The sequence below is a fragment of the Bubalus kerabau genome, chromosome 5 (genome assembly GCF_029407905.1).
Source record: "Bubalus kerabau isolate K-KA32 ecotype Philippines breed swamp buffalo chromosome 5, PCC_UOA_SB_1v2, whole genome shotgun sequence".
Lineage (NCBI taxonomy): Eukaryota > Metazoa > Chordata > Mammalia > Artiodactyla > Bovidae > Bubalus > Bubalus kerabau.
In genome coordinates this window covers 40,855,721-40,873,266 of record NC_073628.1, presented here as the reverse complement: position 1 = coordinate 40,873,266, position 17,546 = coordinate 40,855,721, and the positions used below count along the sequence as shown (strand labels likewise).

The 17,546-nt window shown below is 39.4% G+C and overlaps 1 protein-coding gene across 10 annotated transcripts in view; it reads left to right on the top strand.

The window, feature by feature from the left end:
- Positions 1 to 17,546, top strand: part of DLG2 (discs large MAGUK scaffold protein 2) — a 1,420,652-nt gene that overhangs the window by 685,880 nt on the left and 717,226 nt on the right. For all 10 annotated transcript variants that reach the window (XM_055581486.1, XM_055581487.1, XM_055581493.1 and 7 more), the window contains one exon: positions 13,323 to 13,447. In XM_055581486.1, the coding sequence (XP_055437461.1) occupies positions 13,323 to 13,447 (125 nt within the window). The remainder of the gene's footprint in view (positions 1 to 13,322; positions 13,448 to 17,546) is intronic.

Sequence of the window (17,546 nt, the reverse complement as noted above, 5' to 3'; positions counted from 1 at the left end):
GAAGTGATTCAGGCATATAAGGAGAGGATCACTGGGGAGAACACATGAATTTCTGACCTGGGGCAAGGATCACTGAAGTTGAGAGAGGCTAGATGGATTAGAGGGATCTTTCAAAGACAGAATCAACAAGTCATGATGTTTAATAAAATGTAGAGACCGATGGGCAGGCAAGAGTCAAGGATAGTCAAGAATCTGGCTATCAGATTCCTTGATGTGGCAACTGAGTAGTTCATGGGCTTCTCCATTTCTTTCTTATTTCCAATGCACCAACTGTTCTAAACAGATATATACTTTAATCCTTCATATGCCAGGAAGTTTACAGAAAACACAAGAGAAGTCAATGGAAATAGCTTAATGGGGCACAAGAGAGAGACTCCATCTGTTACCAGCTTACATTGGGAAAGTGATCAAGAAGTTAAACTATGTTGAGAAGTATATATTAGCTTCTGGTGGCATTTCAGGACTTCCCAGGTGGTACTAGTGGTAAATGATCCGCCTGCCAATGCAAGCGACACAGGTTCAATCCCTGGGTTGGAAGGTAGCCTGGAGGAGGAAGTGGCAACCCACTGCAGTATTCTTGCAGGAAAATATCATGGACGGGGAGCCTGGTGGGCTACCGTCCTTGGGGCTGCAAAGAGTCAGACACCACTGAGCATGCACAGTGGCATTTCAGTTAAGTACTGTTACAAACAAAGTATAAGATAGATGTTACTTTAAAATTTTGTAGTTGTGGTGCCACTGACAACATCCTAAATCATATACAATTCACAATTAAAAAAAAAAAAGAATTCACAGCTCAACCGCTGTATCTGATCCCAAATTATGCTCCTTGCTTTCTGACTCAATCTATCAAACCTGTTCTAAATTCATCCTATACAAAGTCTTTGAATTAATCATAGTAAACTACTGCATTTATCATGTCATCCCTTATGAAGAAAACCTAGATTCTCTAGGAACCTATACTCCTAGGTCTGCTATTCAGAAAGCTTTCATGTATATCCCCAAAGAGATGTTGGGTTGCGGGGGGTTGATCCATCTTGTTCTGTGCTTGGAACGCTCTCTACTACCACACTGCTTCACATCCCACTTCTCGTCTTTACCCTAGGTCTTTCCTCACTCTCACTGAATATTTTTAGACAATTTTGTCTTTATCTTTTGTCTCTTTCTTCCCAGGAAACTTCAGTGTCAGCCACAAAGTACTCTTACTGGATAATCACTTTAATACGTGCGCATGATTGGACTCTTGTGAATTCCCATAATTATCAGTGTTGCTCCATCTCTGAAATCCTGAACCCAAAAACCCCCTCGTGTCCACAGCCTGCTACCCCTTCTTCTGTTCCCAGGTCCCCATAAATCTGTCATTTGACCTTGTCGTGACCTCAGTCTATGTATCTAGTCTCTGGACATCCTCTCTGCTTCTCTTTTCCTGTCCTTCCTGATATATTACTCATTCCTGTAAGAGTCAGCCACATTTGCTTTTCAGTCCTCAGCCCGAAGGCTATCAAGCCTTTCCTTTTCACCATTCAAGATGACTAAACTCTGTGGGAGAAAAATCACGTAATCACACTGACAATGTCCCACCTCAGTGCTGCTCAGCAGACCCCTACCAATTCCAGTGTCTCTCTCTTGCCTCACATCTGCAATTCCAGCCATTTACTGCTTTACTTAAATCTCGAAATTCATTCTAGACTTTTCCCTTTAATGTCCTGACATCTTAAATATATAGAGCAAAGACATCAGGCAAGAACTCCTTCAGCTCCCTTCTCGTCTACCTCAAAAGGGTCCTATAACTTTATTATTCCAACTTAAACTAGCCCTGTAACTTTATCAAAAGGAAAGACAAAGTGGGCCTGATAAAAAAGAAAAAATATCTTTCTCCCAACCTATGGCTGAGTCATGCTGTCTCAAAGACCAACTTGGATTTGTTCTTTTGCCAAACAGATTTTACACGTATAATGTTTGTGTGTTTCTAGATATTTTTATAAGGGAGAAGTTAATGATGGACTTGCTCAAAATGACAAAAGAAAAAAGATCTGTAATTCTAATGTCCATGAGCAATATTAACATGTTGGTGAACATACTTCCAAATTTTTTCTATGCATATATTTTACAAAGTGAGATCAAAGTTTAAATCCTATATTGTATTCTTTTTTCTTTACCTGAGGATGTACTGTAAAGATCTTTTCATCTCATGGTACCTTTGTGTCCCTTGGTACGACTATACCATATGTACTTAACCTATGGTAGTTCTCAAAGAATCTGGATTCTAGACCCTCTTCCTCACTCTTCCTTTTTCAGGATTTGTTTCTCCTTCTCTCTTGTATGTTCATTCATGTTCCTTCCCACGGCTTCTTCCCCATAGCACACAGACATGCTGCATCCCCCCCACCACTACCCGCCACACTCTAAAATCTTTCTACTACCCTGCCTCCTCCTCATCAGGTGCTGCCGTGTACCTCAACAGAACCTTCCACAAGAACATAAATTACCTTTACTACATCACTCTTTTACTTTTCATCAATTCTTTGATCTCCTGGATTCTGGCACTCTCCATCCACCTGTTTGACGAAACTACTTCCTCTCTGCCATCCCCTTAAAACATTTTGCCTTAAACCGTGACTAATCCCCAAATGCAGATCTCCCGATGGCTGCTCTACTCCATAGCGTCCAGAAAAGTACTGTTGAATAAAGTGAACATTGAGACATCCTAAATGCAACTCCTAGAAGTCGTAACTAGGTGAAAATAGGCAACAGGCATTTCTTATTCTTGGGCTAAGACCTTTAGCCAAAGATACATGGATTGTTAGCATGTTAAGGGAAAAAAAAAAAAGGAAAAATTTGTTGTAGTTATAAATTGTAAGCAACAGTGGTTAGGAATGTCTGTGTTACATTCATATCTTTATAAAAGCCTAATAATGGGCCTGGGGCCATTCATCTTTTAATACTGCAGTATGTTAGAGAAGGTAGAGGAGGGAGACTTTGAATGACTTCAATAGGTAATAGCTATGAAAAAGTTATATTTATTCTCTGTGCTATTCAAGATCTACTGCCTAAAATAAAATTGCTTTTAGTACAGTTTAGAAAATTATTTGCCAAATAATAGACCTTTCTATCAGGTAATGTTTTTATCCTGTCATATAGCCTAGAGAATTCTTTATTTTAATCTGCTACTATCTGTTTTAACTTTTTTTAAAAAATATCTTTCAGATCAGATCAGATCAGATCAGTCACTCAGTCGTGTCTGACTCTTTGCAACCCCATGAATCGCAGCACGCCAGGCCTCCCTGTCCATCACCAACTCCCAGAGTTCACTGAGACCCACGTCCATTGAGTCAGTGATGCCATCCAGCCATCTCATCCTCTGTCGTCCCCTTCTCCTCCTGCCCCCAATCCCTCGCAGCATCAGAGTCTTTTCCAATGAGTCAACTCTTTGCATGAGGTGGCCAAAGTACTGGAGTTTCAGCTTTAGCATCATTCCTTCCAAAGAAATCATTATATTGGTCACCATTCTATTCTATTTGTTGATCAGTGGTCAAGTTGTACATGAGTAATTTTCACTCTATGTGTGTGTCAGAAATTAAATATAACTATATACTTGAATCAAGACTGCCAGGAGAAATATCAATAACCTCAAACATGCAGATGACAACACCCTTATGGCAGAAAGCGAAGAACTAAAGAGGCTCTTGATAAAAGTGAAGGAAGAGGAGGGTGAAAAAGTTGGCTTAAAACTCAACATTGAGAAAACTAAGATCATGGCATCTGGTCCCATCAATTCATGGCAAACATATGGGGAAACAGTAGAAACAGTGACAGACTTAATTTTCTGGGCTCCAAAATCACTGCAGATGGAGACTGCAGCTATGAAATTAAGAGACACTTACTCCTTGGAAGAAAAGTTATGACCAATCTAGACAGCATATTAAAAAGCAGAGACATTACTTTGTCAACAAAAGTCCATCTAGTCAAAGCTATGGTTTTTTCAGTAGTCATATATAGATGTTAGAGTTGGACTATAAAAAAGCTGAGTGCCAAAGAAATGATGCTTTTGAACTGTGGTGTTGGAGAAGACTCTTGAGAGTCCCTTGGACTGCAAGGATCCAACCAGTCCATCCTAAAGGAAATCAGTCCTGAATATTCATTGGAAGGACTGATGCTGAAGCTTAAACTCCAATACTTTGGCTACCTGATGCAAAGAACTGACTCATTGGAAAAGACCCTGATGCTGGGAAAGATTGAAGGCTGGAGGAGAAGGGGATGACAGAGGATGAGATGGTTGGATAGTATCACCGACTCAATGGACATGAGTTTGAGTAAACTCTGGGTGTTGGTGATGGACAGGGAGGCCTGGTGTGCTGCAGTCTATGGGGTCACAAAGAGTCGGACACAACTGAGTGACTGAACTGATACTGAACTGGTATACTTGAAAGTAACACGTGTATTATTTTGTAGCATGTGTGTATGTGCTTAGTAATTTAGTTGTATCTGACTCTTTGTAGCCCCATGGACTATAGCCCACCAGGCTCTTCTGTTCATAGAATTTTCTGGGCAAGAAGACTAGAGCGAGTTGCCATTTCCTGCTCTAGGGGATCTTCCTGACCCAGGGAGCCCACCTGAATCAATTGCATCTCCTGCATTGGCAGGAAGATTCTTTATCACTAGTGCCAGCTGGGAAGCTCATTTTATAGTATAAATTATAGTAAATAAAAATAAATACCTGCTGGAGCAGATATGCAGATGATAGACTTGTATATTGATATTCTTGGTAGAGAGTAAAAGGAACATATAGATCCTACTGAAGTGAAGGGAATGCACAGAAACATTAGGGTTTATCAGATGAAATACCCAAATTCGATGCATCAAAATAGGTTATGGATACTGAAAGCTTAAAAAAATAGTGTTTGAGTCTTCCTTTATCTAGCATTTATTTACTTAACATTCTCAATGCTTCCTACCTAGCCATCCTTTCTCCTGTATTTAGAATATGTAGCTAAATTATCTTTACAAAGAGAAATAACATATGATAAAATTGTAGGCCAGCATTCATCAAAAAATACTTGTTGGATGAATAGATAAATGTATAAATGAAAGACTGCATTGTCTTAGTTCCGTTTGCCTTTATTGCCCTCATGTTTAGAAGGACACTCATAATAGTGCAGTATGCAACCAAAGGAAATGAACTAATATTGATTAATCTTCACACACCTCCCAGGATCTATGCTCAGTGCTCTGCTAGTACATATATCATTTACTTTGATCTTTCTAATAATGCTGTGAAGTAGTTACTATTATGTACATCTTGCAGACAAGAAAGCTAGGTTCAAAGTTAAGAAATGTACCTAATGTCAAAAACAGGTCTGAATGGTCCAAATAAATACATGCTCTTCCATTACAATTTTTAAAAATATTTTTATGATACTGATAAGAGTGGTATAGATTCTTTTAAAAAAAATAATAGTTTGTTGTCCCTATTTTTTGTTGTTGTTTTTTTTTTTAATTTCCTTACCATCAAATTAGAAGAGACAATATGATGTAACAGGGGAAAAGTTGGTAATTGAAGCTTAAAATATCCTGTTTGGATTTGAATTCGACTATTTACTTGCTTTCTGTCTTTACGTAAGTTGCTTCATGCTTCTTAGCCTCAGGGTTTTCTTTTGGTTTTAATTTGTTTTTGCGTTTTGTTTTTTAATACATGAAAAGGGGGAAAATACTGTCCATCAGATAGAGGATTAAAAGAAGCCTAGCTCAGAGTTTTACATAAAAAGAAGAATGCAATAAATGTTAGTTCCAGAAAGAAAAATGTAATAAATGTTGGTTCCCTTGAGGACATTTTTAGTATTTTATTAAGAATTTTATAACTTAAAAAAAGTCTCTCCCTCTTAAGTAGTTTATTACTTAAGCAGTTTTACTACTACCAATTAGTAATTCATAAATTTCTTAGTAAAAAGCAAGTCTTTTTTTTAATATTTTAGTGGTGATCATACTTTAATTAAAATTTCATACACTTTTTTTTCCTCTCACATTTGTATAATGAACATTTTCCATTATCATTAAATATTGCTGCAGTTTTAATGGCTCTAAAATATTCCCACATTCAGATATACATATCACAGTACTTTTAAACTATTTCTCCATTGTTTGAATGTTTCCAATTACAAGTTGGATTTTGTTTTTAGAATTAGAAGCATGATACCGCCACAAATCTTTGAACACACGTCATTGCACACATCTCTGGTTATTTCTTTAGGATAAATTCCTAGAACTGAATTACTAGATTAAATAGTATTTGAAAAGTAGGAACTTCTGACAGTAAGAGAAATTATTTGTCAATAGAACCTTCTGTAAATTCATATGATTATGATATCACTGTATTTTCCTCTTCTTTTTTGTAACCCCATTTTGGGGGTAATTTCCTGTTAAACAATCTTTTAATGAAAAGATAATTCTCTGAGGATACTGTATTTATATTTGCAACCATCATTTAAATGTTTTATTTTTCATTTCATTTTCACTAAATGTTCTTTTCATTTTGCTATATATTTTTTTTTTCCTCGATAGAGTGTAGTACATGAAAAAGAAAGTACCACTTGGCTAGACAGTGGGCATGGCCAGTGGCAGCGGGCTTGGGCTCATGTTTCTGAGGATACTGGTATTTATATTTACAGCCATCAGTTAAATGGCAAATGTTCTTTTCCTTTTGCTTTTTTGCCTTTTCCCAGAGAGTATAGTACATGAAGGAGGAAGTGCCACTTGCTAGTCCACTGGCTAGGCAGTGGCCTTGTGTTCCCGGGGGACAGTCAGCCAGAGTGGAGGAATGGGAACCAGAACAAATAATGGTCCAAGGCAGCCACATGCTCACACAAGGACCCTGCCCAATTGCGAGGAAGCAGCAGCCCAGCTGGAACGCTGCACAGAGGCTGCCCTCACCTACGTGGCACCTTATAGTTTCCGTTGACTGTGTCAAGTATCAACACTCAGTTAATCAGGCACCGTTTTCGGGATCTAAGGCCGTCAGCCAGGCATCTGCCTGTTCTCATGGAGAGATGGCTGCTCAGAGGACAGAGGTTCTGGGCTCTGCCCTTGCAGCTGGCCGGCTCTGGGATGATTGTCGGGGGGACGGGAGAGATTCCGCCATGGAGAACAGCAGGCTGTGATTTCACTGCTGCTTTTTATCTCTCCCTCTCTGCACTGAACGCTGCTGTCTGGGAGCAAAGGCCTGAAAGGGAAGGCTGGGTGAGGATAACAAGGGGAGACGGGGAACACTTTAATAATTTCCTTAGCTGAATTCAGATGAACCTCTGCTAAAGAACTACTGTGACTGGCCAGGCCCAGCTGTCAGGCTGGTTTTAACTGAAGCACAAAAGCTTTGGGGAATCCTTGGGGTCAGAAACACAGATCCATTTATACTCTGTCTCTACCTGCCTCTTTTCATCGTGGGTTCTTTGATTTATTCCTTTACTCAGAGTGGATTCAAGGACAGAGTTTATCAGTAAATGTCCAAACCACCATATTCTCCATATGTGTGTGTTAGTTGTTCAGTCATATCTGACTCTTTGCGACCCCATGGACTGTAGCCCACCAGGCTCTTTTGTCCATGGGATTCTCCAGGCAAGAAAACTGGAGGGGTAGCCATTCCTTTCTCCAGGGGATCTTCCGGACCCAGGGATCGAACCCAGGTCTCCTGCCTTGCTGGCAGATTCTTTACCATCTGAGCCACCAGGGAAGCATATTCTCTGTATTAGAGTCTAAAAACAATATTTCCGTGTTGCTAGGTTGTCGTTAAAGCTATCACTTCAAAGATCTGTGAATCCATACAATAAAAAAATGTAGTAGTGACCTACCTCCTCCTCTAAAGTTTCCTATGACATTCTTTTTTTTTTTTTTTTTTTTCCTGTTGGCAAGAGTAGTTTTCCTGCAAGTCTAGCCAGAGATCCAGAAGAATCCTTTGAAGTCATACAGCCTAACCTCTCAGATGATGTTTGGTCCCTTATGTCCAGTGTCTAGCTAGCTACCCATTGAGTAAAGAATCCTCCCTCCCTTGCAAAGCAGGCTATTCCCAATTTGAACAGCTCTCGTCTCCTCATTCATCCTTCAGCTAAGCCACAATTTGAATTTCTGGCCTTTCCATTTTTATTTTGGAGCCGCACAGAGCAAAGTGACTTCTATATTAATCGTGTACTTGTATTATGTCTTTCTGACTCTTCCCTTTGGAAGAATATTCTCAGCAAATGTGTTTGTCTGTTCATTCATTCATCAAATATGTAAGGAACAACGTGCCAGTCAAGGCACCAAGAGACAAAGGTGAATATTATACAGTTTCTGCCTTCTATAAGGTCAGTTTGAAGGAACGATAGACTGATAAATATACAATTTCAAAATAACACAGTGCATAGCATAGCTAAGCAGAGAAATCTATAGAAACTCAAATGACATCTGAACCATCAGGCAGAGTGGGAGATTTCTCGTAGAGAAAGCAGTATGAGCAAAGGCCAAGAGATGAGTTATCAAGTGGACTGTGCAAGAAAGAGTGAGCAATTCAGTGTTCCTGGGGGCTAAAATATAGACCAGTAGAGTGAATATTTTTCTCAAATGACAAAGTCTTGAGTGCCCTCTCCCAAGATTTTTATATTTTCAGGAGAAAGCTTTAGAGCATCTTGCAGTCTGTGCTTGACTCTTTCCCTACCCCATTAATAAAGAAATTGGTATTGTTGAGGTGCCAACTAGAATAAGACCAATATATTCTCTTTTTTTTTTAATTTTATTTTATTTTTAAGCTTTACATAATTGTATTAGTTTTGCCAAATATCAAAATGAATATATTCTAGTTGATGTTTTTGGAGCTAGACCCAAATTACATTGAAGAAACTTATCTTCCCATCCTTTCCTTCTGAAACCCAAGATCTTATAGAAACTGCCTCATTGGTGGCTATCAACGTGACAGTGTAGTTGAGATGAAAGTGAAAGTGAGGTCGCTCACTCGTGTCTGACTCTTTGCAACCCCATGGACTGTAGCCTAATAGGCTCCTCCATCCATGGGATTTTCCAGACAAGAATACTGGAGTGGGTTGCCATTTCCTTCTTCAGGAGATCTTCCAAACCCATGGATTGAACCCAGGTCTCCTGTGTTGTAGGCAGATGCTTTACCATGTGAGCCACCAGGGAAGTAGTTGAGGTACTGATCACCAATTGCCAAACTATGGGTCTTTTCTGCTCTGCCTTGAATTCCATGAAAGCAGAAATCACTTGGTCTTAATCCCTACAGCCTTAGCTTCAAGAGAGTCTCATAGGAGATATTCATACAATACAATGCAGTCATCTGGTGTCAGTAGGTACTTAAAACCAAAAATGGACTCACATACACTGCTTTGAAGAAGTTCATGATCGAGACTCATCCAGTTATCCTTCTTGCTGTCATGGTTGTCGCCTTCTTGTCTGTTTCTTGGACCTGGCATACACTTTGTCACTTCAGGGACTTTACGTATGTTCTTCCCTCTGCTTGGGACACTCTGTCCTCCTCTCCAACTCCCACCCTTCCCTCATTAAAAGAAACTAACCACTCTTCACCTTCAGGAAACGTCCTTGTGTTTGGATCCGTTAGCCACTCCAGCACGCTGCACTTGTCCTCCATATGCCTCATAAACGATAGGTTCATGGCTATAGCTCCAAGGCTTAGCCCAGTGCCAAATACAAAGCTGATATTTAACAAATGTTTAATACATACATTGAGGCAGAGGAACCAGAGATCAAATTGTCAACATCCATGGGATCATAGAAAAACCAAGAGAATTCGAGAAAAGCATCTGCTTCATTAACTACTTGAAAGTCTTTGACTGTGTAGATCACAGCAAACTGTGGAGAATTCTTCAAGAGATGGGAATACCAGACCACCTTACCTGTCTCCTGATAAACCTGTATGCAGGTCAAGAAGCAACAGTTGGAACCAGACATGGAACAATGAACTGGTTCAGAATTAGGAAAGGAGTAAGACAAGCCTGCATATTGTCACCATGCTTATTTAACTCATAAGCAGAGTTCAGTTTAGTTGCTCAGTTGTGTCCGACTCTGCAACTCCATGGACTGCAGCATGAAAGGTTTCCCTGTCCATCACCAACTCCTGAAGCTTGCTCAAACAAACTTATGTCAATGAAGTTGGTGATGCCATCCAACCATCTCATCCTCTGTTGTCTCCTTCTCCTCCTGCCTTTAATCTTTCCCAGCATCAGGGTCTTTTCAAATGAGTCAGCTCTTTGCATTAGGTGGCCAAAGTACTGAAGTTTCAGCTTCAGCATCAGTCCTTCCAATGAATATTCAGGACTGATTTCCTTTAGGATGGACTGGTTAGATTCCTTTAGGATCTCCTTGTAGTCCAAGGGACTCTCAAGAGTCCTCTCCAGCACCACAATTCAAAAGCATCAATTCTTCGGTGCTCAGCTTTCTTTATAGTTCAACTCTCACATCCATACATGACTACTGGAAAAACCATAGCTTTGACTAGATGGGCCTTTGTTGGCAAAGTAATGTCTCTGCTTTTTAATATGCCATCTAGGTTGGTCATAGCTTTTCTCCCAAGGAACAAGCGTCTTTTAATTTCATGGCGGCAGTCACCATCTGCAGTGATTTTGGAGCCCAAGAAAATAAAGTCTGTCACTGTTTACATTGTTTCCCCATCTATTTGCCATGAAATGATGAGACCAGATGCCATGATCTTAGTTTTCTCAATGTTGAGTTTTAAGCCAACTTTTTCACTCTCTTCTTTCACTTTCATCAAGAGGCTCTTTAGTTCTTCTTCGCTTTCTGCCATATGGGTGGTGTCATCTGTATATCTTAGGTTATTGATATTTCTCCTAGAGTACATCATTCAAAATGTTAGGCTGTATGACTCATAAGCTGGAATCAAGATTGCCAGGAGAAATATCAACAACCTCAGATATACCAGTGACACTAGTCTAATGGCAGAAAGTGAAGAGGGACTAAAGAGCTTCTGATGAGGGTAAAAGAGGAGAGTGAAAAAGCTGGCTTAAAACTCAACATTCAAAAAACTAAGTTTATGGCATCTGGTCCCATCTCTTCATGGAAAATAGATGGGGGACAAGTGGAAACAGTGACAGATTTTATTTTCTTGGGCTCCAAAACCACTGCTGGTGATGACCACAGCCATGAAATTGAAAAATGCTTGCTCCTTACAAGGAAAGCTATGACAAACCTAGATAACATATTAAAAAGCAGAGATATCACTTTGCCAACAAAGGTCCATATGGCCAAAGCTATGTTTTTTTCCAGTAGTCATGTATAGATATGAGAGTTGGACCATAAAAAAGACTGAGCCCTGAAGAATTGTTTCTTTCAAATTGTGGTACTGGAGACAGCTCTTGAGATTTCTTTGGACAGCAAGGAAATCAAACCAGTCGATCCTAAAGGAAATCAAGCCTAAATATTCATTGGAAGGACTGATGCTGATGCTGAAGTTCCAATACTTTGGACACCTAATGTAAAGAACCGACTCACTGGTAAAAAAACCCTGGTGGCTCAGATGTTGAAGTATCTGCCTGCAATATAGGAGACCTGGTTTCAATCCCTGGGTCAGGAAGATCCCCTGGAGAAGGGAATGGCAACCTACTCCAGTATTCTTGCCTGGAGAATTCTATGGACAGAGAATCCTGGTGTTCATGGGGTCACAAAGAGTTGGACACAACTGAGCAGTTAATTCTTTCACTTCTGATACTGAAAAGATTGAGGGCAGGAGGAGATCAGGGTGATGGAGAATGAGATGATTAGATAGCATCACTGGTTCAATGGACATGACGTTGAGCAAACTCGGGGAGATAGTGAAGAATAGGGAAGCCTGGCACGTTGCAATCCATGGGGTCACAAATAGTCATGACTTAGAGTCTGAACAACAATAACAAATACATTCATTATTGACTGCTCTTAAGTAGTCAGATAATACCCAAGGAACATTGGAGTTTTTCAAAGAAACAAAATTAGAAGTCAGTAGTACAAAGACTTGAGATCTTAGTGGCCATGGTTGAATTATTAACTTCAGCCTTTTAGTGTATAATTGTGAGAACAACCCTCTGAAAATTCAGAGTTTTATTAGTTCAGTCAATAAAAATTGGTAAGATTTACCTTGACATTTGCAGTGGTAGTATAACTGTCAATTATACTTGATCTGATCTGAACACCCAACTTCTCTAATTGAGTGCCCTAATTAGTTTTTCTGGATTAACAACTAATTTCTTATTCCTCATCTCTTTTTACCCACGAGCAGGACTTAATCAAACGATTGTAAATTTAGTAAGCTGTATTTGTTGTAAGAGTATATAGAGAAATTAAATATCCAGTGACAAGGGACTGGTTAAATGACCTTAGTGAAATATGATTTAGTCACTTAAATGGATAATTATAAAGACTTTCTAATTGTATAAAAATGACTGAAAATATAAAGTGAATAGGAAAAAAATGGAACATAATATGGAAACAAAAATGTAGCCATGGTGATGGAGATTAAAAAAGAGAATATGAAAATAAGAAATAAGTGCAATGGTTTGTGAATGTGAGGGAGACTTTTAATTATGTATTGCATGCAAATTTTAGAGGGCTATATGTACATTGGTTATCAATTACTATAGTCTACAGGAGTAAGTATGAAAGCTATATTAGAATATAAGGTGTTCAAATTTACATGCTGCAACAATAATGTATTCCTTGTCTGTATCTATAGCAAATTAAGACCTACTTATTACTGCAAAGTGTCTCACGTTTGCTATGACTCTAGAAGGGGCCGTTGCCTCCTGAAGTCAAAGTTCCTATTAACAAATAGGAAAATACACTTATTTGATGGATAAACAATATTAGAGCAACAGTACCAGAAATAGCAGAATGGAAACACCCAAATTTCACTACTCCATCAAATCAAATGTTTTTCACATAACCTGTTTCCGTCCGTTCTTTTTTGTATGTGTGTACAATTTTTATAATGGACCATAATTATCTTTTGCATTTTCTCATATTGCACAGTGTCAACTTTTATTTCATCATGACCATTTTAGTTTCTAATAAAGGCTGCGTTTCTTAGAAGCAAAAAATGTAAGGCCCTTTGAATAAGCAGAAGCATAAAGCACTTGAATTCTTGCAATGCAGGGACAAACCTGAGTGTTTTCCCTGACCTTCCTTTGTCTGCTGATGGTGCAGTTTATGGCTTTGCATACAAGGCTGTTATCACCTGATTTCCATTTGAGTCGTAAGATGATAACGCAGAGTACAAGGGGAACTGAGTTTAGATGACAGCCACATCATTTAATGTCTACTTATTGTTTCTACAGGGAAATTCTGGCCTGGGATTCAGTATTGCTGGAGGGACAGATAATCCCCACATCGGAGATGACCCTGGCATATTTATTACGAAGATTATACCGGGAGGTGCTGCAGCAGAGGATGGCAGACTCAGGTAATGATCTGAAATGTTAGAATTATTTGGAAAGTAAATCTGCCACATCAGAAGACATACCTGTGCCTTTGGAGAATAACAATTCTCCAAAAGTTCTGTACTTGAAAGAAAAGACTGTCAAAGCAAGCTTTCTGTAATGACTTTCCAGATCTCTTGTTGAATTTCAACTAGTATTTAATTTGTGTTTGTTGATGGCTACCACATTCAGCATTGGGCCAGGCAGTGGGAGGAAGGAATATGGATGTTATCTTTTGTTCCATGGGGTCTTCAGTCTAGTAGGAAAGAAGAATAGTATGAGTTGATGAGCAAATAATAAAATGTGTAGAAAATGATATACTGTAAGTAGTATTAACAAAGAAATGCCATATTACGCACCTTGTATGTATTGATGGATTTGGGGTTTTCTGTAGGAGTTGGGATGGAAAAGAGTCTAAAAAGGTATTCCATGAGAAGATTCCAGGCTGAGTCAAAAAAATAAGGTTTTACTAACCTCACAAACCAAAATGAGAACACGGAGGGAGAAGGAGCATGGAGTCCCAGCGAAAAAGGAAACCAGTTTGTCTTAGATGAAGAACACCAGCTGAGGTTGGAAATGGAGCCAGATCCTGCTCAGGATGCAATAATAATGGCTTGAGCCAGGGTCCCTCTCGTTAAAGAACTGAAGGTTGGAACTTCCCTGGGAGTCCTGTGGTGAAGACTCTGTGCTTCCAACGCAGGGGGCTCAGGTTCAATTCCTGGTTGGGAAACTAAGATCCTACATGCCACGTGGTCCAAAACTTAAAAAAATAAAATCTAAAGCTTATTTGTCAAAATGAGAGTCACCCACATGGGGCTCTTAGTCAATAATATAAAATTGTATCAGAAGTCAAAACACCAGCTAAAAGAATTATAGACTGAACGAGTAGGAGAGACTTCCCCTGAGGAAAACATGCCCCAGCCTTATTTTAGCATGTGCGTGCTGAGTCATATCCAACCCTTTGCCACCACATGGACGAGGACCACTAGGCTCCTCTGTCCATGGGGTTTTTCGGGCAAGAATGCTGGAGCAGCTTGCCATTTCCTACTATAGGGGATCTTCCCAACCCGGGGATTGTACCCGCATCTCCTGTTTTGCAGGCGGATTCAATTCTTTACTGTTTAACCATTGGGGAAGCCACTAGATTGTAAATCTCCTTAGGTCAAGCAGTTATATATAGATGTGAGTTCATAAATACTTTCTGAATGAATGAATGAATTTTTGCATGAATGAATAAGTAAAATGAGAAGGGAGAGAAGGATAAATCAATAAGTAGGGAGAGAGGGTAGTGTAGACCAAGACCGACAGTTAGGAATAGTTTTAGCTTGCATATGTGTGCATGTGTTAAGTGGCTTCAGTCATGTCCAACTCTTTGCAACCCTATGAACCATAGCCTGCCAGGCTCCTCTGTCCATGGGATTCTCCAGGCAAGTATACTGGAGTGGGTTGCCATGCCCTCCTCCAGGGGATCTTCCCAACCCAGGGATCGAACCCCAGTTTCTTATGTCTGCTGCATTGACAGGCAAGTTCTTTACCACAAGCACCCCCTGGGAAGCATAAAGAGGCCGGTTTGCTGTTTTTATAAAGCAGCCAAGGACACTTTTTTGGTCTCCAGCTGTTCTGATGCAGTGATTATTTTTGATAGCTGCACCTTTGCAGTTTGTCAAGGAACATCACACCTTTTTTCAGGTACACCTGCATCTCCTATCAGCAAGAAAGGAAATGAGTGGCACTCCCACAGGATTCACATGCCTTTTGACAATAGAACTTTCAGGCTGAATTGACAAAACTGATTTCTGGGTGAGGGGACAACATCCATGCTGCAGAATGAGAGATTAGAAATAGATGTGTAATTCTAAGACTCATGGTAGGGGATAGTATTTGCTAATATTGGACCCTGGAGAAGCTCCATTTTTTGTTTCATTTATTTTTTTAATTTTATTTATTTTTTTAGCACCAAGAAACATTTTATATTGGGGTACAGCCAATTAACAATGTTTTGATAGTTTCAGATGAACAGCGAAGAGACTTAGCCATATGTATACATGTGTCTATTCTCCCCCAAACCCCTCTCCCATCCAGTCTGGCACATAACATTCAGCAGACTTCCATGTGCTACACAATGGGTCTTTGCTGGTTACCATTTTAAGTACAGCAGTGTGTATATGACCTTCCCAAAGTCCCTAACTGTGTCTTCCCCCCAGCAGCCGTAAGTTCACTTTCTAAATCTGTGAGTCTTTCTCTGTTTTGTAATAAAGTTAATTTGTATCATTTCATTTTAGATCCCACATATAAGGGATGTCATATGATATTAGGAGAAGCTCCATTTTAAAAGTTCAGAAATAAAGTTGTTAGAGGAAACTTCAGAAAAGTGGACCATAATCATTGTTTCATACCATTCTTTACCTAGAAGTAGGGAAGCTTTCACCTCCGCCAAATTTCCACCCTAGGCATCAGATAAAGTGGACTTTATGTGATTATTCTACAAATAAGAATGAAAAATGGCATCTGAGAGTGCCACCACTCTGCGTACGCCTACAGAGATAAAAGGAAGTTCTGCTGTGTTGAAAGCATTATCCAGTAGTTGTAAAGAACATAATCATAATGGCCACTAACATTTATTGATCTTTTATCATGTGTGGAGCATTGTGCTCATGTAGGTAGGATAGACAGATAGGTTGGTGTGTAGGTGGATGGATGGATGGATGAATACACAGACTGAAGGATAGAAGGATAGATAATGTAAACAGAGATGTAGATACACACACACAATCTTCTATATACTTAAAACAGCCATATGAGGTAGTTATAGTTATTATGGCCATCATAATATGGACTTAGGAAATTAAGAATCAAATTTTTTAGGATTACTCATCTTTCTTTGAATACATTCCAAAATCTGTATGTCACTTATATACTCTCTAAACTCTTATTCATTAGTAGAATCCCCTACCCCATGGGACCTTGGCCTAAAAACTCCCAAATATAAAGTTTTACACATGCTAATGGGAAATTCTGAACACTGCAAAGTTTGCTATTTTTCTAATGAGCCACACTTGTTTTTATTATGAACTCTACCCACAGGTCTTAGTCCTGGCTTCCTGGAATCAGGGAGTGGGGATAGTATTTGCAAATATTGGACCGTGGAGAAGCTCCATTTTTTTGTTTCATTTATTTATTTTTATTTTATTTTTATTTTTTAACACCAAAAAAACATTTTGTATTGGGGTACAGCCGATTAACAATGTTGTGATAGTTTCAGGTCAACAGCAAAGAGACTTAGCCATACATACACATGAATCCACTCTCCCCCAAACCCCTCTCCCGTCCAGTCCGGCACATAACACTGAGCAGAGGGCTATGACTGTGAATATTACCTGGTGAGGTTGTGCAGTGAATGACCTGAGAAACTCTGAACAGTGATCCTAACAGGAGCATTTCTCCAGTCCGCATCACAGCCTTGTGTCTGTGTGAGGACAACTCTGGAGTGGGCCTCCAGCTCTTCATGATAGAGCCTTGTTACTACCACTGAGAGTGTTTCCCACCTCATTCCTTTCTGCCATGAACTTGGAGGTTTGGAGGCATCTGAGAGCTCAAGAATAACAATTGAAAGTCTGGCATTATGACATGAAGGATAGATTTCAGAATTCACCTTTTTATCTGGTTCAAAGCCTACATTTTACAGATGGGGAAACTAAGGCTCAAACAAGTGATTTATCCTGAAGCATCAATCATTCAGGGGTCAGTTTCAACTAGACTCCAACTATCTTGACTCAAGAAAATAACATTCTAAGGTAGTGTTTAGTGTCAGTAAGACTCAAGCCCATCTAAGAATCTTTTCTCAGTGTGGCAGGAACACTCTTTGAAGCTGGACCAGCAACGTGTGAAGAGTACTTTCTGTCTCACCATTAGTCTTTTTGAACAAGGTAACAACACACAGAAATGAACTCGGGAAAGATGTTGGTTCTAATACCTGTATATAAACATATTTAGTTTTGGAAAAATTAAACTCTCTTAGGTGCTGTTTTCTCATCTATAAAGTGATTATAATAATACCTATTCTGAGGATTCAGTAAGATAATC